At 41.5% G+C, this 16,022-nt stretch overlaps 3 protein-coding genes across 4 annotated transcripts in view; all 3 read left to right on the forward strand.

Moving 5' to 3' along the window:
* Nucleotides 1–1,788: 1,788 nt before the first annotated feature.
* On the forward strand, nt 1,789–7,380 carry LOC306976721 (elongation factor 2-like). The gene is made up of 13 exons (XM_079574770.1): nt 1,789–1,899; nt 2,721–2,935; nt 3,028–3,209; nt 3,295–3,506; nt 3,606–3,784; nt 4,828–4,924; nt 5,111–5,363; nt 5,434–5,629; nt 5,698–6,064; nt 6,135–6,488; nt 6,569–6,751; nt 6,831–6,963; nt 7,034–7,380. Exons 1-13 carry the CDS (start codon nt 1,897–1,899, stop codon nt 7,225–7,227), a joined length of 2,568 nt encoding a protein of 855 aa, XP_079430896.1. The 5' UTR covers nt 1,789–1,896; the 3' UTR covers nt 7,228–7,380.
* A 735-nt stretch (nt 7,381–8,115) lies between these two features.
* Nucleotides 8,116–11,266, forward strand: hmg20b (high mobility group 20B). 2 transcript variants are annotated; one of them, XM_079575361.1, is made up of 9 exons: nt 8,116–8,220; nt 8,470–8,566; nt 8,761–8,961; nt 9,075–9,195; nt 9,352–9,404; nt 9,489–9,555; nt 10,486–10,701; nt 10,783–10,915; nt 10,994–11,266. In XM_079575361.1, the coding sequence occupies exons 1-9, from the start codon at nt 8,156–8,158 to the stop codon at nt 11,004–11,006; spliced, it is 966 nt and encodes a 321-aa protein (XP_079431487.1). In that variant the 5' UTR covers nt 8,116–8,155; the 3' UTR covers nt 11,007–11,266. The 2 variants fall into 2 exon arrangements, with proteins under 2 accessions (XP_079431487.1, XP_079431488.1); XM_079575362.1 differs by having other exon boundaries at nt 8,209–8,305; nt 10,994–11,265.
* Nucleotides 11,267–13,132: 1,866 nt separating this feature from the next.
* The window catches only part of unc13a (unc-13 homolog A (C. elegans)), a 35,255-nt gene continuing 32,365 nt past the window's right edge, over nt 13,133–16,022 (forward strand). The window contains exon 1 of the mRNA XM_079574570.1: nt 13,133–13,484. Within this exon, the coding sequence (XP_079430696.1) occupies nt 13,463–13,484 (22 nt within the window). The 5' untranslated portion in view covers nt 13,133–13,462. The remainder of the gene's footprint in view (nt 13,485–16,022) is intronic.

Raw genomic sequence — 16,022 nt, forward strand, 5'->3', positions numbered from 1 at the left:
CACCTCTTAAATATTTGATGCATGTATTTTCAAGTCCTCAAAGTCAACTGTCTAAATTCGCAATGTAAAAATACAAAGGGAAAAACAAATGAAAGATAATTTGTTTCATCAGACAATGATTTTCAAAAGGGGTCAAAACACCGAATTTTCTATGAAATTCTGTGTTTGAATATTTTTGTCTCTGTGTTTTTATACACTGAATTTATGTAACTGATTTTTTTGCATCTGTATTTCACCACCATATTGAAAAAAATTCAGTGTATTTTTTTTTTCGCTACTGAAAAGATTTCACATGACATAACATCAATATGGCCAAAACTCTTCTTTCGAAACGCATGATGTGAGGTCTCTAGCAGGCAGAAGAATTTGAATGCTAATTAGGTTCAGGCTCAGTGTTTTAACAAAAAATGTAAGTATGTGTCCCAGTATGTGCTGTGCTCAATATGAAGATCCATCATTACAGCACATATTTGATGAGAATGTCATCAAACGGGCAAGGAAAATTCTTTCAGACCCCTGCCATGCCCTGTACTCCCAGTATGAGCTGCTCTCATCAGGACGACGCTATGACAAGCTCCAGCTTTTAAATTGTTTTCACATTAATACATTCCCAAAAAAACAAACAAGCAAGCTGTCCAGAAAGTGTCAGTTTTAATAGCAAGAGCTCGCCTTCACAGGGGATTGTTATTGTAGTCCAAGCATAATATTGAAACAAAGTTAAGCCACACATACATTACCTTCTATTGTTCTGGCTAATGGACGTTCACTGGAGAATAAAACAGATGAACTGCTAGGCTCTTCCCAGAAGATGGTGAAAGGCTGTTGTGGAGCCGAGGGAGCTGCGCAGGAGGAAGAAGAAGGAGGAGGTAGAGGAGCTGACCAGTGCAGGACACCATGTTCTGAAACAGGGACAAACCCAGGAGGTGCTGCACCGTTTCAGAGGAATAAAGGAGCACTGAAGGCAGCCTAGGCAGATTTCCTCCGGGTGCTCCAGTTTACCCTACCTCCAAAAACATGCTGGTCAGATTAGCCCACAGTGGCGGCGTGGCTCAGTGGCGGCGTGGCTCAGAGATAGCGGCTCAGGGCTAACACCTGGACACAATTTCATTATATGGTTGTACAATGTCAAATAAAGCACTTGACAGGTTTCTGATCCTGAAGAGCCACAACTCTCTTTTTTGAGTTTGTTTGGATCCCTCTCACAGCAGATCATTTGTCAAACTAATCACAGCCTTGTCTTTGACATGCGTCACTCAAATAAGGAGGACATCACTGCTCAGAGTCAAATATGCATATTGATTAACTAACGTAATAACTTTTCTCTTCTCCAATCAACATTGTTTAGTGCTGTTGATTTGGCGGAAGGCCTTTTCTCAGTCTTGACTCTCTCAGCTAGAACACGAGTGTGACTCATTGTAATTCAATTGAAGATTCCGACTTTTGGACTGTAGTAGATGTCACTGGGTGGGCCTTGCTGTGTGGCGCTTGTATGTTTTCCCAGTGCGTAAGTTTCCCCAGAATGTTCCAATTCCCCAAACTCTATAAACGTGTACAAATTTGTTAATAGCCATTGAGTTGCCCTGATTACTCCAGTCATTGCTATGATATAGTCTTCTTGCATCGTAGAAACGTAAAAGTACCTGTGTGTATGCGACTTTTTGAGGCTGGGGCCATGGAGATGCAGCAGGATACAGTGCCATCTTCCGTACGGAGTCCGCGAGTACATACATCCTGGTGCTCAAACGTCACCGTGACGCAAGACGTGTTCTACGCACGCAGTATAAATCCCTGTTGTCTGACGTCAGCGTTCTCTTCCCTGCCTATGCCTGTGTGAGGTGGGCAGTGTAAAACCTGTTCTGCTTTTTCCACCAAGCGAATCCATAACCATCCGCTAAAATGGTAAGTCAGTCTCGTATTAAATGTTGTTATTAACGATCGAATTGCTGATTACTACAGTGTTTTAAGGGCCATGGTTTGGATGCTTAAGAATAAGAGTAATATATTGGATCAATCGCCCGGCTTGTGCCGTAGTGATGTGGCATCCATTTTGTCCTCCCGGCATCAAGCTGTCCCACACCGTTCCGCTTTTCCCGGCTATTTAAATTGTTGTGTAAAACGTTCGGACTGTGTTTTGAATAGCGAATTGACATCGTACAATGTTTTCAAAAGGGGTTGTAATGGCGGCTTTTAATGTTTACCTAATCGCGGGTGTTGGCCGTTTACTGCGCAGGCATCTCTAAAATCGCATGTGAACTTCGAATTTAATGTCATATTGTATCAGTTAATCTCTTAATATTGCCGATTGTACAACCCAAGCCGTTAAATTGATAGCTTGTCATCTTCCTCAATCCAGTTGACGTGTTTTCAAAAATTCTCTTGGCACAATCTACCGGCTTTTGTGGGTCTCAGATGCGGCCTAGGTTATCTAACATGTTAGCTGTTAGCATTTTTGCCACTGATTGTACACGTGGCCTGCTCAGAGAAACAAAAGCCAAGAGACGGAGTTCATTCTTGTTCATGAATCTGCCTTATCTCTTGAGAATTTACGCTTCCGTTTTGAGTTATAATGAGTTCCCGAACATTTGGCTACGACTGACAACTTGATCGCTGCACTCCTATACTAGATCGCTCGTACATTAACCACAAAACATTTGACAGGGTTTGTATTCGTTGTATGTTATATGACTTGTATACATGACATGTTTACCCTTGCTTCTCAGGTGAACTTTACCATAGACCAGATCCGTGCCATCATGGACAAGAAGGCCAACATCCGTAACATGTCTGTGATTGCGCACGTCGATCACGGAAAGTCAACGTTGACAGACTCGCTGGTGTCAAAGGCTGGCATCATTGCATCATCACGTGCTGGAGAAACCCGCTTCACTGACACACGTAAAGATGAACAGGAGCGGTGCATTACCATCAAGTCAACGTGAGTAAACATTGTGATACTGTTTCCAATCAATGGCAATGTTAAAATGCTGAGTCTAATGCCAATGTTTTGGGAAATGTCGCCTCCTTTAGTGCAATCTCCATGTACTACGAGTTGTCCGAAGATGATCTGGCCTTCATCAAGCAGAGCAAGGATGGCTCAGGTTTCTTGATCAACTTGATCGATTCCCCCGGACACGTCGATTTCTCTTCGGAAGTGACAGCAGCCCTGCGTGTCACTGATGGAGCTCTTGTTGTCGTGGATTGTGTGTCAGGTAGGTACTTTTAAGATGAAATTTTACATTAAGGTTTCTGTGGGTAATTTTGATTAAGCTGATTTTTATTCTTGACTGTTGTCAGGTGTCTGCGTGCAAACGGAGACTGTGCTTCGTCAAGCCATTGTTGAACGCATTAAGCCTGTGCTCATGATGAACAAAATGGACCGTGCCTTGTTGGAACTCCAGTTGAAAGCCGAAGACCTTTACCAGACGTTCCAGCGTATTATTGAAAATGTCAACGTAATCATTGCTACATATGGGCAGCTGAAGGAGGGACCAATGGGTGATATTGAGGTAGGCCATTTTTTATTTTTTCTCCCATCCCGTGAGCTTTTTGCACTGGTGGCTGTACTTTGAGTCTGTGTCAATACTAATTGTCTTGTCTTGTCTTAGATCGACCCTATGAAGGGCACAGTTGGCTTTGGCTCTGGGCTCCATGGCTGGGCTTTCACCCTTAAGCAGTTTGCTGAGATGTATGCAAAGAAGTTTGAAAAGAAGGGCGAGGGCCAATCAACCGCAGATGAGAGGGCAAAAAAAGTGGAGGACATGATGAAAAAGATGTGGGGTGATAGGTGAGCGTTTTTATCCAGCTTTGTTAATGTAAACAGCACAGTGGCAAAGTGTGCTGCTAAGCAATCCGGTACGGTTTGATTCCTGGACTGGGTGGGCCTTGCTGTGTGGCGCTTGTATGTTTTCCCAGTGTGTCCCAGTGCGTAAGTTTCCCCAGAATGTTCCAATTCCCCAAACTCTATAAACGTGTACAAATTTGTTAATAGCCATTGAGTTGCCCTGATTACTCCAGTCATTGCTATGGATGTGTAATTTCTTGATTTTTGTTGCATAGTGGGTAGACGGTTGGCTTGTACTGTATTTTGTTATCGTTATTTCCCCCTACTGATAGGGAAGTTCAGTACACTCCCAGCAGCAACAAAGATACTTTAAAATAGTTGTCGCTCAAAGGTCCATCGCCCGCTCCCTCCTCACTGGAGGCAGAGCCGTGTGTGTGGGAGGGTGCAGAGGAGCAGAGCTGTCATTTTCTGGTGACAAAACGAGATCTTTAGAGCCAACCACACACGGCAGCCGCAAAACTTAATTGCTGAAGGTGTTTTAACACAGAGGGCGCCACAGATGGTTTTTGGGCACAAAGACAGGATTTAAACACATAGTCACTATTCTGAGAATTTAGTCCATGAGACGCATGTAGACAACACTAGGGCTGAAAACAATCAATTGATTATTGAAAGTTTTAGTGATCGTTTTCTGGTTCACACAGACACAAATGGAGCAAAAATGACGAACTGTATTTTTGAGGATAACCTTGTTTTTATAGTTGGGGTGTAAGTGTTATGTATATTGTAAATCTCGTGTCTGTCTCATCCAAACGGAGGCTATAATGCCAATTCTGCTTTCTTAGAAGCATTTAAATTTACGCCATCAACACGTCCTCAAGCGGCACCACTATTGCTTCCCGTGATTAAAGAAATCTGAATTATTTTTTTTTCATACAGCCAAGAGATTAATTGGTTATAAAAATGATAGTTGCCGCCCTCGACAACACTATTAGATACTCATAGGCAGCAATTGGTTATGAGCTAATGTAATGCTTTTTTAACAGGTTTTATGATGATAAAAATAAGAAGTTTTTGAAGAGCAACCCTGGTGGAGCACACATGCGCACCTTTGTGGCATTGGTTCTCGATCCAATCTACAAGGTGAGTTTGTTTTTGATAGAGAAATGTCATTGGTTAACAATAAATGCCTGTTATTGATGAATTAAAAATTCTTCACTTTGACCTGATTTGGCTGTGGTGATATACTTGAGTCTGAGCAGAGTAATGTTGTCTTTATGCGGTTTGTGCATTGTTGGTGCGTTGTATAACTTGTTAAAAACATTTCAGGTCTTCGATGCCATCCAAAATTTCAAGAAGGATGAAACCGCCAAACTGATTGAAAAGCTAGGCATCAAGCTGGATACAGAAGACAAGGAAAAGGAGGGTAAACCCCTGCTCAAAGCTGTAATGCGTCGTTGGCTGCCTGCTGGAGAGGCTTTGCTCCAGATGATCACCATCCACCTGCCTTCTCCTGTCACTGCTCAGAAGTACCGTTGTGAGCTGCTCTATGAAGGTCCCATTGATGATGAGGTCGCCATGGGTAAGTTTAATCAGCAGGCTGAGTGGTTACAGAAATCAAAAGCTGCAATTAAACGATTACTTTTGTCTAGGTATCAAGAACTGTGACCCTAAGGCTCCATTGATGATGTACATCTCAAAGATGGTCCCTACCTCTGATAAGGGTCGCTTCTTTGCCTTCGGACGTGTGTTCTCTGGGATTGTCTCCACTGGCCAAAAAGTTCGCATCATGGGACCAAACTATGTCCCAGGAAAGAAGGAGGATCTCTACCTGAAACCTATTCAAAGGTTTGTAAAGGTCTCTGGTATAAACTAGACTAGTTAATCCATACTAATTAATCTCTCCTGACTTTCAGGACCATTTTGATGATGGGTCGCTACACTGAACCCATTGAAGAAGTACCTTGTGGTAACATTGTTGGTCTGGTTGGTGTGGACCAGTTCCTGGTGAAAACCGGAACCATTACAACCTTTGAGCACGCACACAACTTGAAAGTGATGAAATTCAGTGTCAGTCCTGTGGTGAGGGTTGCTGTTGAGGCTAAAAATCCTGCTGACCTGCCCAAACTAGTAGAAGGGTTGAAGCGCCTGTCCAAGTCTGATCCTATGGTGCAGTGTATCATTGAAGAATCTGGTGAGCACATTGTTGCTGGGGCTGGAGAGCTGCATTTGGAGATCTGTCTGAAGGATTTGGAAGAGGATCACGCTTGCATTCCACTTAAAGTATGTTACGTTTTTGAATTTCTTTCTTCTGCATAACTCAGTATTTTTTTAATGCTTAATTCTTTTTTAGAAATCTGACCCGGTGGTGTCCTACAGGGAGACAGTTGCTGAAGAATCCAATCAAACTTGCCTGTCAAAGTCTCCAAACAAGCACAACCGTCTGTTCTTGAAGGCTCGTCCCTTCGAGGATGGTCTTGCTGATGATATTGACAGGGGTGAGGTTACTGCAAGACAGGAGCTCAAGGCTCGTGCCCGCTACCTTGCCGAGAAGTACAACTGGGATGTTGGTGAGGCCAGGAAGATCTGGTGTTTTGGCCCTGATGGAACTGGACCCAACATGTTAGTGGATGTTACTAAGGGAGTCCAGTACCTCAATGAGATCAAAGACAGTGTTGTTGCAGGCTTCCAGTGGGCAACTAAAGAGGTAAATGGCATGCTTTGATAATTTGGAACGCTTTGACAGCAGTATCAAGACAAGTATCTTGATTTTTGTGTTTTTCTTAGGGTGTGCTCTGCGAAGAGAACATGCGTGGAATTCGTTTTGAAGTTCATGACGTTACTCTTCATACAGATGCCATCCATCGTGGTGGTGGACAGATTATTCCCACAACTCGCAGAGTACTGTATGCCTGTCAACTCACCGCTGAACCACGACTTATGGAGCCAGTGTATCTGGTGGAGATCTCGGTAAAGTCTCAAGCTTTTTGAAAAGGCTGAATAAATCAATATATTTTTAATGTACTCATTTAAATTTCTTCCAATGCAGTGTCCTGAGTGTGCAGAAGGAGGAATCTATGGTGTCTTGACAAGAAGACGAGGGCATGTATTTGAGACTGCAAGTGTTGCAGGCACACCAATGCGTGTAGTGAAAGCCTACTTGCCTGTCAATGAGTCCTTCGGTAAGGGTTTGTCTCTCCATAGTCCATTCTTTTGATATTTGCACATTTTTACCAGTAATTGTCTTTCCAGGTTTTACCGCTGACCTTCGGTCCAATACTGGTGGACAGGCCTTCCCCCAGTGCGTGTTTGACCACTGGCAGATCCTCCCAGGCAGCCCATTTGAAGGCACATCTAAGCCCGCCGGAGTTGTCGCTGAGACACGCAAACGCAAGGGTCTCAAGGAGGGAATCCCCGCTCTGGACAACTACCTGGACAAACTCTAGAAACTTGGCTTGCCTCATTCCACTTCAATAGATTTTACTTAATTGTGGGGCTGGACTGCACCGAACAGAATGCACCATTTGCCAAAAGAATTGACAATAATAAAACTTAAAAAAAAAATGTAAACCTCAAATAAATAAAAACTTTAAACTGAGTGGTTGTTTTCTAGAATTACTCAAGTCATATGTTAGTGTGACACAGTTTTCATTTACTACAAAAGACTTGTATCCCTGGTATTTTCTCTAAAATAAGGTGTGTATGAAGTTAATGGCTTAATATTCTAAGCTTATTGATAGGTGGGTTACAAAGTTGACCTCAGTTTCGCGTGTTAAATCTGTTCTGCTAAATCTACGTTTGTGGACCTGTGTAAGACCCATCACCTGAATATACCACCAAAATATAGAATTGCCCAATGAGTTTTCAAGTGACAAGACCCCAAAGTAAAACAATCATACCACATACTATTCTGAACCGTGATCGCGCAAGTGGCAAAAGCTGCTTCGCATGAACGCCGGTAGTGCGCACTTAAATGCTGCCTTCATGTGGTGTCGTAATTCTGATAAATATTACTTGCCGAGTTGGAAAAACTGCACACGAGCGCCGCCTCATCTCGTATTTTCCACTGGGAAACTGGGAAGATGAGAGAACCTTTGACCTTTCAACACACTATTTTAATCTTTTTCCACACTTGTCTTGTATTTCAGTCAACGCAGATGCAACGCAGTAGTTAAGCGTTGATTTATTTTTATTTTTTTTATGTTTCAATTTGCCACGACACAAAAGCACTTGAACACTATGCACTCGTAATTTCCACTTCACAACTGGGGAAAAAAAATCATCTTTACCAGAGCACATGAAGGCAGCATAAGCCCAAAGTTATGTTCTTGTTTTTCCTCCACGGAAATTGAAGGCTTTAGATTTCAGCCAATCATGAGTGCCGTTTGTGGCCAATCAGACGTAAGACTGCATTCTCTTCCTGTTTGGCGAAGCTTTGGGTGAGTGCATCGATGAAGATTTGTATTTATGCTTACGTTGGACGAATACTTTTTTTTTTTAGACCTCTATGCACACTGACATTTTGTGAGTTTTAATGAATAATTACTATTAACATTGGTCTGAGTGGACGCAGTTACCGCTGCTAACGATACGTTTAGCATGAATGGGTTCGGCATCTGGTCAGCACCTGGGTAAACAATAATTTAGAAGTAATATCAATGTCTTCCGTTTTACTGTATTGTATAAAGAGAACACACTGAGATCATGGGAGGTATCAAACAAGAGCACGGTGATGCCCAACACAACCCCAAGACCTCACATTCACCCGATCAGCAACCAGAAGAGGTAGGCCTGTAGCCTTTTTCCATGCGTGCTGCAAAATAAGAGATCTGTTTTTAATTTATTCTTTGCATAATTATATACATTAGATTATATAGTCTAATTTAATTACAAAATTACTGATGAAATTGTTTAAAGCCAACTGCTTTTTCCACTGGATTGTCAGCACCACTCTAATTGAAAGTCTTCTATTTGTGCAGCCAAAGAAAAGAGGCTGGCCAAAGGGGAAAAAAAGAAAGAAGGTTCTACCCAATGGCCCCAAAGCCCCAGTGACTGGATATGTCAGATTTTTGAATGAACGACGTGAAATTATGCGGGCACAGTACCCTGATTTACCCTTTCCTGAAATCACCAAGAGACTGGGGGCTGAGTGGACAAGATTGGTCCCTCAAGACAAACAGGTTAGTGATACACTGCATGGGGAAGAACAGTAATTCAGGTTTTATGTCGGAGGAAGGGTAATGAATGTACATATGATTGTTTCTAAATAATTTCCCTCATACACATCTTGCAGCGCTATTTGGATGAGGCTGAACGTGATAAGGTGCAGTATGCTCAGGAGCTAAAGGAATACCAGCAGACTGAAGCATTTCATCTCACAAATGCCAAAATACAAGACAAAAGATTTAAAAAAGGTACATGTCGATGGAATTCAGCATCATGTTCGTTGTCTCGCAGTGCCATACCAAGTGACGTAGGCGATCGTTGAATGCCAATCGTCTCAATCATGTTGTATCTTTAAAATTCTCAATATTTGTCCCTATATAAAAAATCAACATTCTCTATTGCAGAAGATATCCCATCAGCCTCTCTAGCTGCCAGCTCTGGGACACCTTTGTTAAAGGTGCACAATAATCCAATCCAACTTGATCCATCTTTATGGATATTTTCTAATATCCTTGATACAATTTAATTTAATTTCTTATAGGCCTCCGAACTTCCCAGCCGTTTTGACATTCCTATCTTCACAGAGGAGTTCCTTGATCAGAATAAAGGTAATAAGAAGTCACACACACACACACACACACACACACACACACTGAAACCTTTTCATTCTTTTCACGAGCAGATAAGATGCAAATCAAAATGAATGTTAAAAATTGGCATATTATAGGCCCATAGATTCAGTTTCATCAGACTCTGATCTTTCTATTACATTCTTTCACTCACTAGGACCACAACCTAGTTGTTTTAAACAAGCAAAGCTGACTGATCAAAGGCGAGCGTGTGACGATTTTTGGGTTTGGGGACTTCAAAGGAGAAGACGAGCTCTCAGGCTTTCATTCCCACCTACCTAGACGAGTAAAGGAATAAAAAGAAGTGAAATATGGGCGGGTGGGCTGGAGGGTCACATAAACAGGAATGCCAGGAAGACGAAAGTGTGTACACGAGCTGCGGTCCTGCTCCCTAACCTAAGAAAACAAACTTATCCTCATTGTGATCTCAGAATTTAACAGTTTGGTTGTCTTGAAATGAGAAACAAACTGAACTAATTGAACGTTATTTATATTTATATATGTTCTCATTTTTTTGGCTATTTTTTGTGGATTGCCTTTTTAACAAAATACTCACCTGAACCGTTTTCTTCAAAAGCCCAAATTTCATTCTTCTATTTGAAAAGAACAAATAGAATAATTACATTTGTTGTGTCCTTCAGTATATTGTAGCAGCAGAATAAAGCCTTTTTATTCACCTAGCAGAGTAGCTATTGTTTTGTTTGTCACCAAGCTCTCTATACATTTTTTTGTTTTTTTACTTTTAAACTAATTAAAACTAATTGCCGTGAAGAATTTTGATGTTAGAAATGCATTACCAAAGTAAGCAACGTATTTGGACCGAAATGGCCAGAATAAAATTTACACTCTCCCTCTTTCCATTGATGTTAATTGACAAATCAGATATAAGGCCAGGTATTTATGTTCTAGCTCGAGAGGCTGAACTACGGCGACTTCGCAAGGCAAACGTGGAGTTTGAAGAGCAGAATGCAGTGCTGCAGCGACACATTAAAGATATGTACAATGCCAAGGAGCGACTGGAGGCAGAGCTGGGTGCGGATGAGCAAAGAACTCAAGCGCTTCAGAAACATCTGCTGGCTATTAAACAAACATTGGTCAACAGTCTATCAACAGTCCCGTTGCCAGGTGGGTTGTTATTTGTGTTTGTTTATTGTTGCAAAGTTATACACTGCAAGTAATCTCAATCTTTTATCTTTTGAACAAAAGGTTCAGGGGAGACGGCATCTCTTGGCAACTTGGACTCATATTTGAGCCGTCTCAATGGGGTGCTTGAGGGAAACCCAGACCGACATCGTGCCTTGCTAAGACAGCTTTGTGAGGTTTTATCCCATTTTGACAGGTATGCACCCCGCTGACGGCTTATTTCACATTGAGAGAATGTTGTATTGGTCTAACAGCTGTCTCTCTATCTCGACAGTGAGAAATTATAAGAAGAGAGATCAAATAACAGTATCAGAATGAAACCAGTGCCACAAATCTAAAATGTGTGGATATCAGGGATCACCACATAATCACATCCTATACAGTGCATCTTTATTGCCAAATATTTGCAATAAATCTTAACAGAGTATACCAATGTCATATTATCAAGCTATGACTGTTTAAAAAGCTAGGTTTTAGCATAAAACCTTAACCTGACGCTCCAATACAAAATATAAACATTGTGAAGCTGGAATGAATTTCTAAATTATGTTGTTTTTTGTATGTTGTTAAACTGGAGACATGAATATACAATTAACTTTACAATGCAGTATTAAGAGATCACAAAATTTTTCATTTGAATGATTAAGATGGGCCTCTTTTACTTCCAGAATTGTCTTTTCTTTTTTTTCTTTTCTTTTTAGCATAGAATAGGTGATTTGTTGGAAAAACATTTTGGTCCAGTGTACAATAATTCAATAGTAATCTCTGTTGTTCATCAGGTCCTAAAAAATGTGATATTGAAAGTTGCCCATCGCTATACCCTGTATAGCAGTGATCGCCAGCTCCCATCTCCCATCTGGCCCCCCCAACTGTATTATCATTAAAAGAAGTTTGGTCATAAATGTTTATGAACATGCTCCAAAGTTATGTTCATGAATTGTTACATTCATTAAAATGAATATTAAGTGCAAGCAGCAATTTGAATTTGAAAATTGTGTCAAAAATGATTAACAGCCATTGACGATGTTACTATGATTTGGTTTAACATAAGAGCCGCTGGTCCCAGCCCATTGTGTGAGTTGAGAATGTTTGGCCTTTGAGGAAATAATTGGTGACCACTGCCCTATAATGTTAATATATGGTTGTTGTTGTTTTTTTAATTAAACCTGCATGAGTCTGGCCCTTCTTTTTGGACAATGTAGATGATAAAAATGTAATACTAGGTAATCAACAAATCTCACAGCCGTCAAAAATCACACTTTGCTGGTCAATTTTGTTACATTGAGGATGAACTCTGTGTTATTCTAGATTTTGTTTGCCATGAATTATCTTTGCTTATTACATTGCTTTCTGATTTTAAGAACAACCAGAATCATGATTATTTTTATTTTTCATTGTTTATTAAAATAAGTTGGTAAAAAAAAAGAAAAGTGCGTGCTCTGTTTAACTAAGTCAGATAATCTTTAAAAGGTACCCTACTCATTGAGCTGGTTATTTGCCGTTTGTGATTCTTGTATTCATTAGTCATAAAAAGCCAAATGGGAAGGATTCTGTCGTAGCTTACATGCTTTAATAGGCCTACACCACCAGAGGGATGGATGGATGGATGGATGGATGGATGGATGGATGAATAAGCAAGTCAGAGTAAACATCAATAACAGAAAGGTTGGAGTGTTTAAGAACATTTTTATGGCCCTCTGCCAGTGACAAAGCATCTGAGCATTTTGACCAACAATACCAACACTGCTAAATTTACTTTGCATTATCACTGAATTCAACTGCAACGTTTTTGCGGTACCTATTAGCTGAGGTAAAAAAAAAAATCAAAATGAGAAGGATTTTCTTGTACATGCTTTGCGCTACCAGCAGAGGGCAGTATCTGCTTGACCAGCAAACTATCAAACGCGAGGTTGGGTTCAGGTGGTGACTATGGTAACCGTCAAAAATGAAGATTTTTCAATTTGGGCTGTTTCTGAATGTCTAGTTATAATCTATACCACACAAAAACAGGCACACAGTTCAAAGTCTTCTCTGTCCTTACAAATGAACGCGGGTCCAAATATTTTCTCACAAAAGTATGGCCAGTTGTAACGTGTGTGATGTTGAAAGGACTTTCAGTCAAAAGATAAATATGGCATGCCAGTATAAAGATTTTCTTTAAAAAAACAAAACAAAAACAAAACGGTGAATCACCAACATTATCTATGACCATTTTTATTTTTTTATTTTTATTTTTTTATAGAGTTGATTGACATTATAAATTGTAGTCTGAGTCATCTGGTGCATTGTATGGCATTTTACTTGTTATTAAATAAAGCTCATCCATTAAATGGCAGGTTTTTATTATCTCTCCTTTCTTCCACCCTGCCTCCGACCATGACCGCTCTGACGTCACTGAGGATCGGTCCACGCAGCGGCGTCACTCGCATCAGGATCAGGAGCGGTGCTGAGGCTGAACAAGATGGCTGTGCATTGGCTAGAGCAAGAGCTGGAAGGAAGGACTCGATAATACTAGACTCCAGAGGACACGCTTCACAAGTACAGACGCGGACTGCATTCGGGTTTACTGTGATCAAACCGAGACATTTTCTTATTTGATTGAGTGAGTTTTGTCAATTTACCGAAAGGAGGCTGGCTCATCTTAATCCCACCAATTCAATCTTGGGTTGAAAATTGCACAAATTGGCCCGCTTTCAAGAGCTGGCCACGAAGCTGGAACAACCAACTAAAGGCGCCCTAAGAGATGTCATTGCTCTGTGTTGGAGGTATGTCTGCTCATCTGCGATTTTTGGGTGAAATCGGTCTAGTGTTCTGCTTAAAGTTGTTAATTCCCATCTTCTGTAGTGGACTTCAATGTAGCATTTAGGTTCCCTGGGGTTTGCAATGTTAAATTACATTATCAATACAGCCGTGGGTTAATAGTCTTGTAGTCCACCTTAAGTGAGGGGATGATACACAGTTGTCAGTATCACATTAGTGGCATGGCATGAAATTGTAACAGCATTAGACTTCAAGAAACCAACAGTGGAAAAAGAAAAAATCAGTCCTTTGTTAATGTGTTAATAACTACCGATTTCTATGCTGTGGGCTATTATTGGCATGGCAGCCTTTGTAGAGTTTAACCCTGAGATGGCAATGGCCTACTGCCTTACTTACATGACAAGCACTGTTTAGAATATTAACTGGGGCACAGGACTGTCCTCTTAGAAATGTTTGCCTTCTGCTGGTGATGGTAACGGTTTTTGATATGATGTGCTGTGTCATGAAAGCTGAACAAGCATATTTAGATTTGACAAGCATGCTATTTTTGTTCCACCCTCTGGAACCATGGTATTTACTGTTGGGTGACCTATGACTTGCGCCATTTTGATGTATATTTCTTCTTATTTTGTTTCACATAGTTTAATATTCTTGTTCATGATTCCGGTCTATGATATGGTATGTTTTGTTTATTTAAGGACAGTGTCAGTGTAGAATTTAACACTGACAATGAAGGAAAGATACTAATTTATACCTGTTGTCTCTGGAGACAAGTCACAATGTGACGTGATAGTTGGTGAAACACATACCTGTAGCCTAAAATAAATTTGGTATCAAGACAAGAAAACATTAATAGATAAGTTAAAGAGGTCAAATCACAATGAGCTTGGTTCAAATGTGACAGAAAAGTGTAAAAAATCCACTAATGTACTAATCCAGTCCAGCTTTATTTATAGCACAGCTTTTAAAACAACACAGTTGACCAGAGAGACTTCATAGAAATAGTATAACGAAGAATTTGTAGAAAAGTGGAATCAGTAAATAAATAAAAACTATTGGAAAACACAATAAAGAGAATGATTCAATCCCAATTAAAAATTAAAGAGAAAAGGTGCGTCTTTAACATCCATCCATCCATCCATCCATTTTTTTCTGCTTTATCTGCTTTATCTATCTTTATCCGGGTCGCGGGGGCAGCAGTCTCAGCAGAGATGCCCAGACTTCCCGATCCACACACACCTCCTCCAGCTGTTCTGGGGGGACCCCGAGGCCACACCAGGCCAGCTCGGAGACATAGTCCCTCCAGCGTGTCCTGGGCCTTCCACGAGGCCTTGTCCCACTAGGACAGGGGTGTCCAAACTTTTTTCATGGGGGGCCACATATTGAAGTGTACACGGGGTGAAGGGCCATAGATTGGTAGTTAGTGCCGCAAAACCTTCGACTAGCAGAGGTTGAAATTGTGCCCCTCTACCTTTATTTAAGCTAAAAACCTTCATGCCAGCTTTGTCTCACAATAAAATGTTAGTTGTTAGGTTAGAATTGTATAGAATTATTACATTTCAAATAAAAGGGTCCATCTCTGGTGATGTGTACCGATACAGCAAGAGGCCGAGGGCCGCCATAAATTGGTCTGAGGGCCGCATCTGGCCCCCGGGCCGCACTTTGGACACCCCTGCACTAGGACATGCCTGGAATACCTCCCGCGGGAGGCGACCAGGAGGCATCCGGAACAGATGCCCGAGCCACCTCAGCTGGCTCCTTTCGACGTGAAGGAGCAGCGACTCTATTCCAAGCTCCTCCCGGGTAACTGAGCTCCTCACCCGATCTCGAAGGGTGCGCCCAGACACCCTGCGAAGGAAACTCATTTTGGCCGCTTGTATTCGCAAGGACAAATAAAAAGTGAGTGAGTCAACCTGTCTTAAGGTGCAGGAGCAGTGTGTTCCACGGCTTGGGGCCTGCAACAGAGATAGAGCGGTTCCCTCGCTGTTTCCTCTTTGTTTTTGGCACCACAAGCAAAAAGTGATCTGCTGACCTGAGGGAGCGGGCAGGAGGTTTTAAAAAAAAAAGTAATTATAATAATCATAAAATCAACATGAACAGAGAGCTGCTAGGTTTCGCTAGATTTATTACATTTCTGCATCTTCTGGATGTTGATGATTGATGATTTTTTTGAGTTTTTTATCATTCTGTAGACAAAGTATTATTATGACAAAGTTTTGCACCGTAGAGAGTTGCAGAATATTACATTTCTCTCCACGTCTTTGTATTTTCTTGTGAGGGTCTGGCCTTTAATTTAAGCCTGTGAGCTGGAAGTGCCCACCCCGTCTTTCTGGCACCCCCCTCTCTGTCACACTCAAGTGGTTATTTTTAGTGTTGGGGATGCAGCGCGCTCGCTCTGCTTGCATCCGGCTGCATGAAGAGATTAATAGAGCAGGAGAAGGGGAGCACACGTGCCCGCTCGCCACATGGCATAGGGGGGAGGCTTGTAGCTGTGAGGGATGGAGAGCCGCAGCGGGGAGTGGGCGAGAGAGGCAGAATATGCA

This window comes from Gobius niger, assembly GCF_951799975.1.
Source record: "Gobius niger genome assembly, chromosome: 17".
Lineage (NCBI taxonomy): Eukaryota > Metazoa > Chordata > Actinopteri > Gobiiformes > Gobiidae > Gobius > Gobius niger.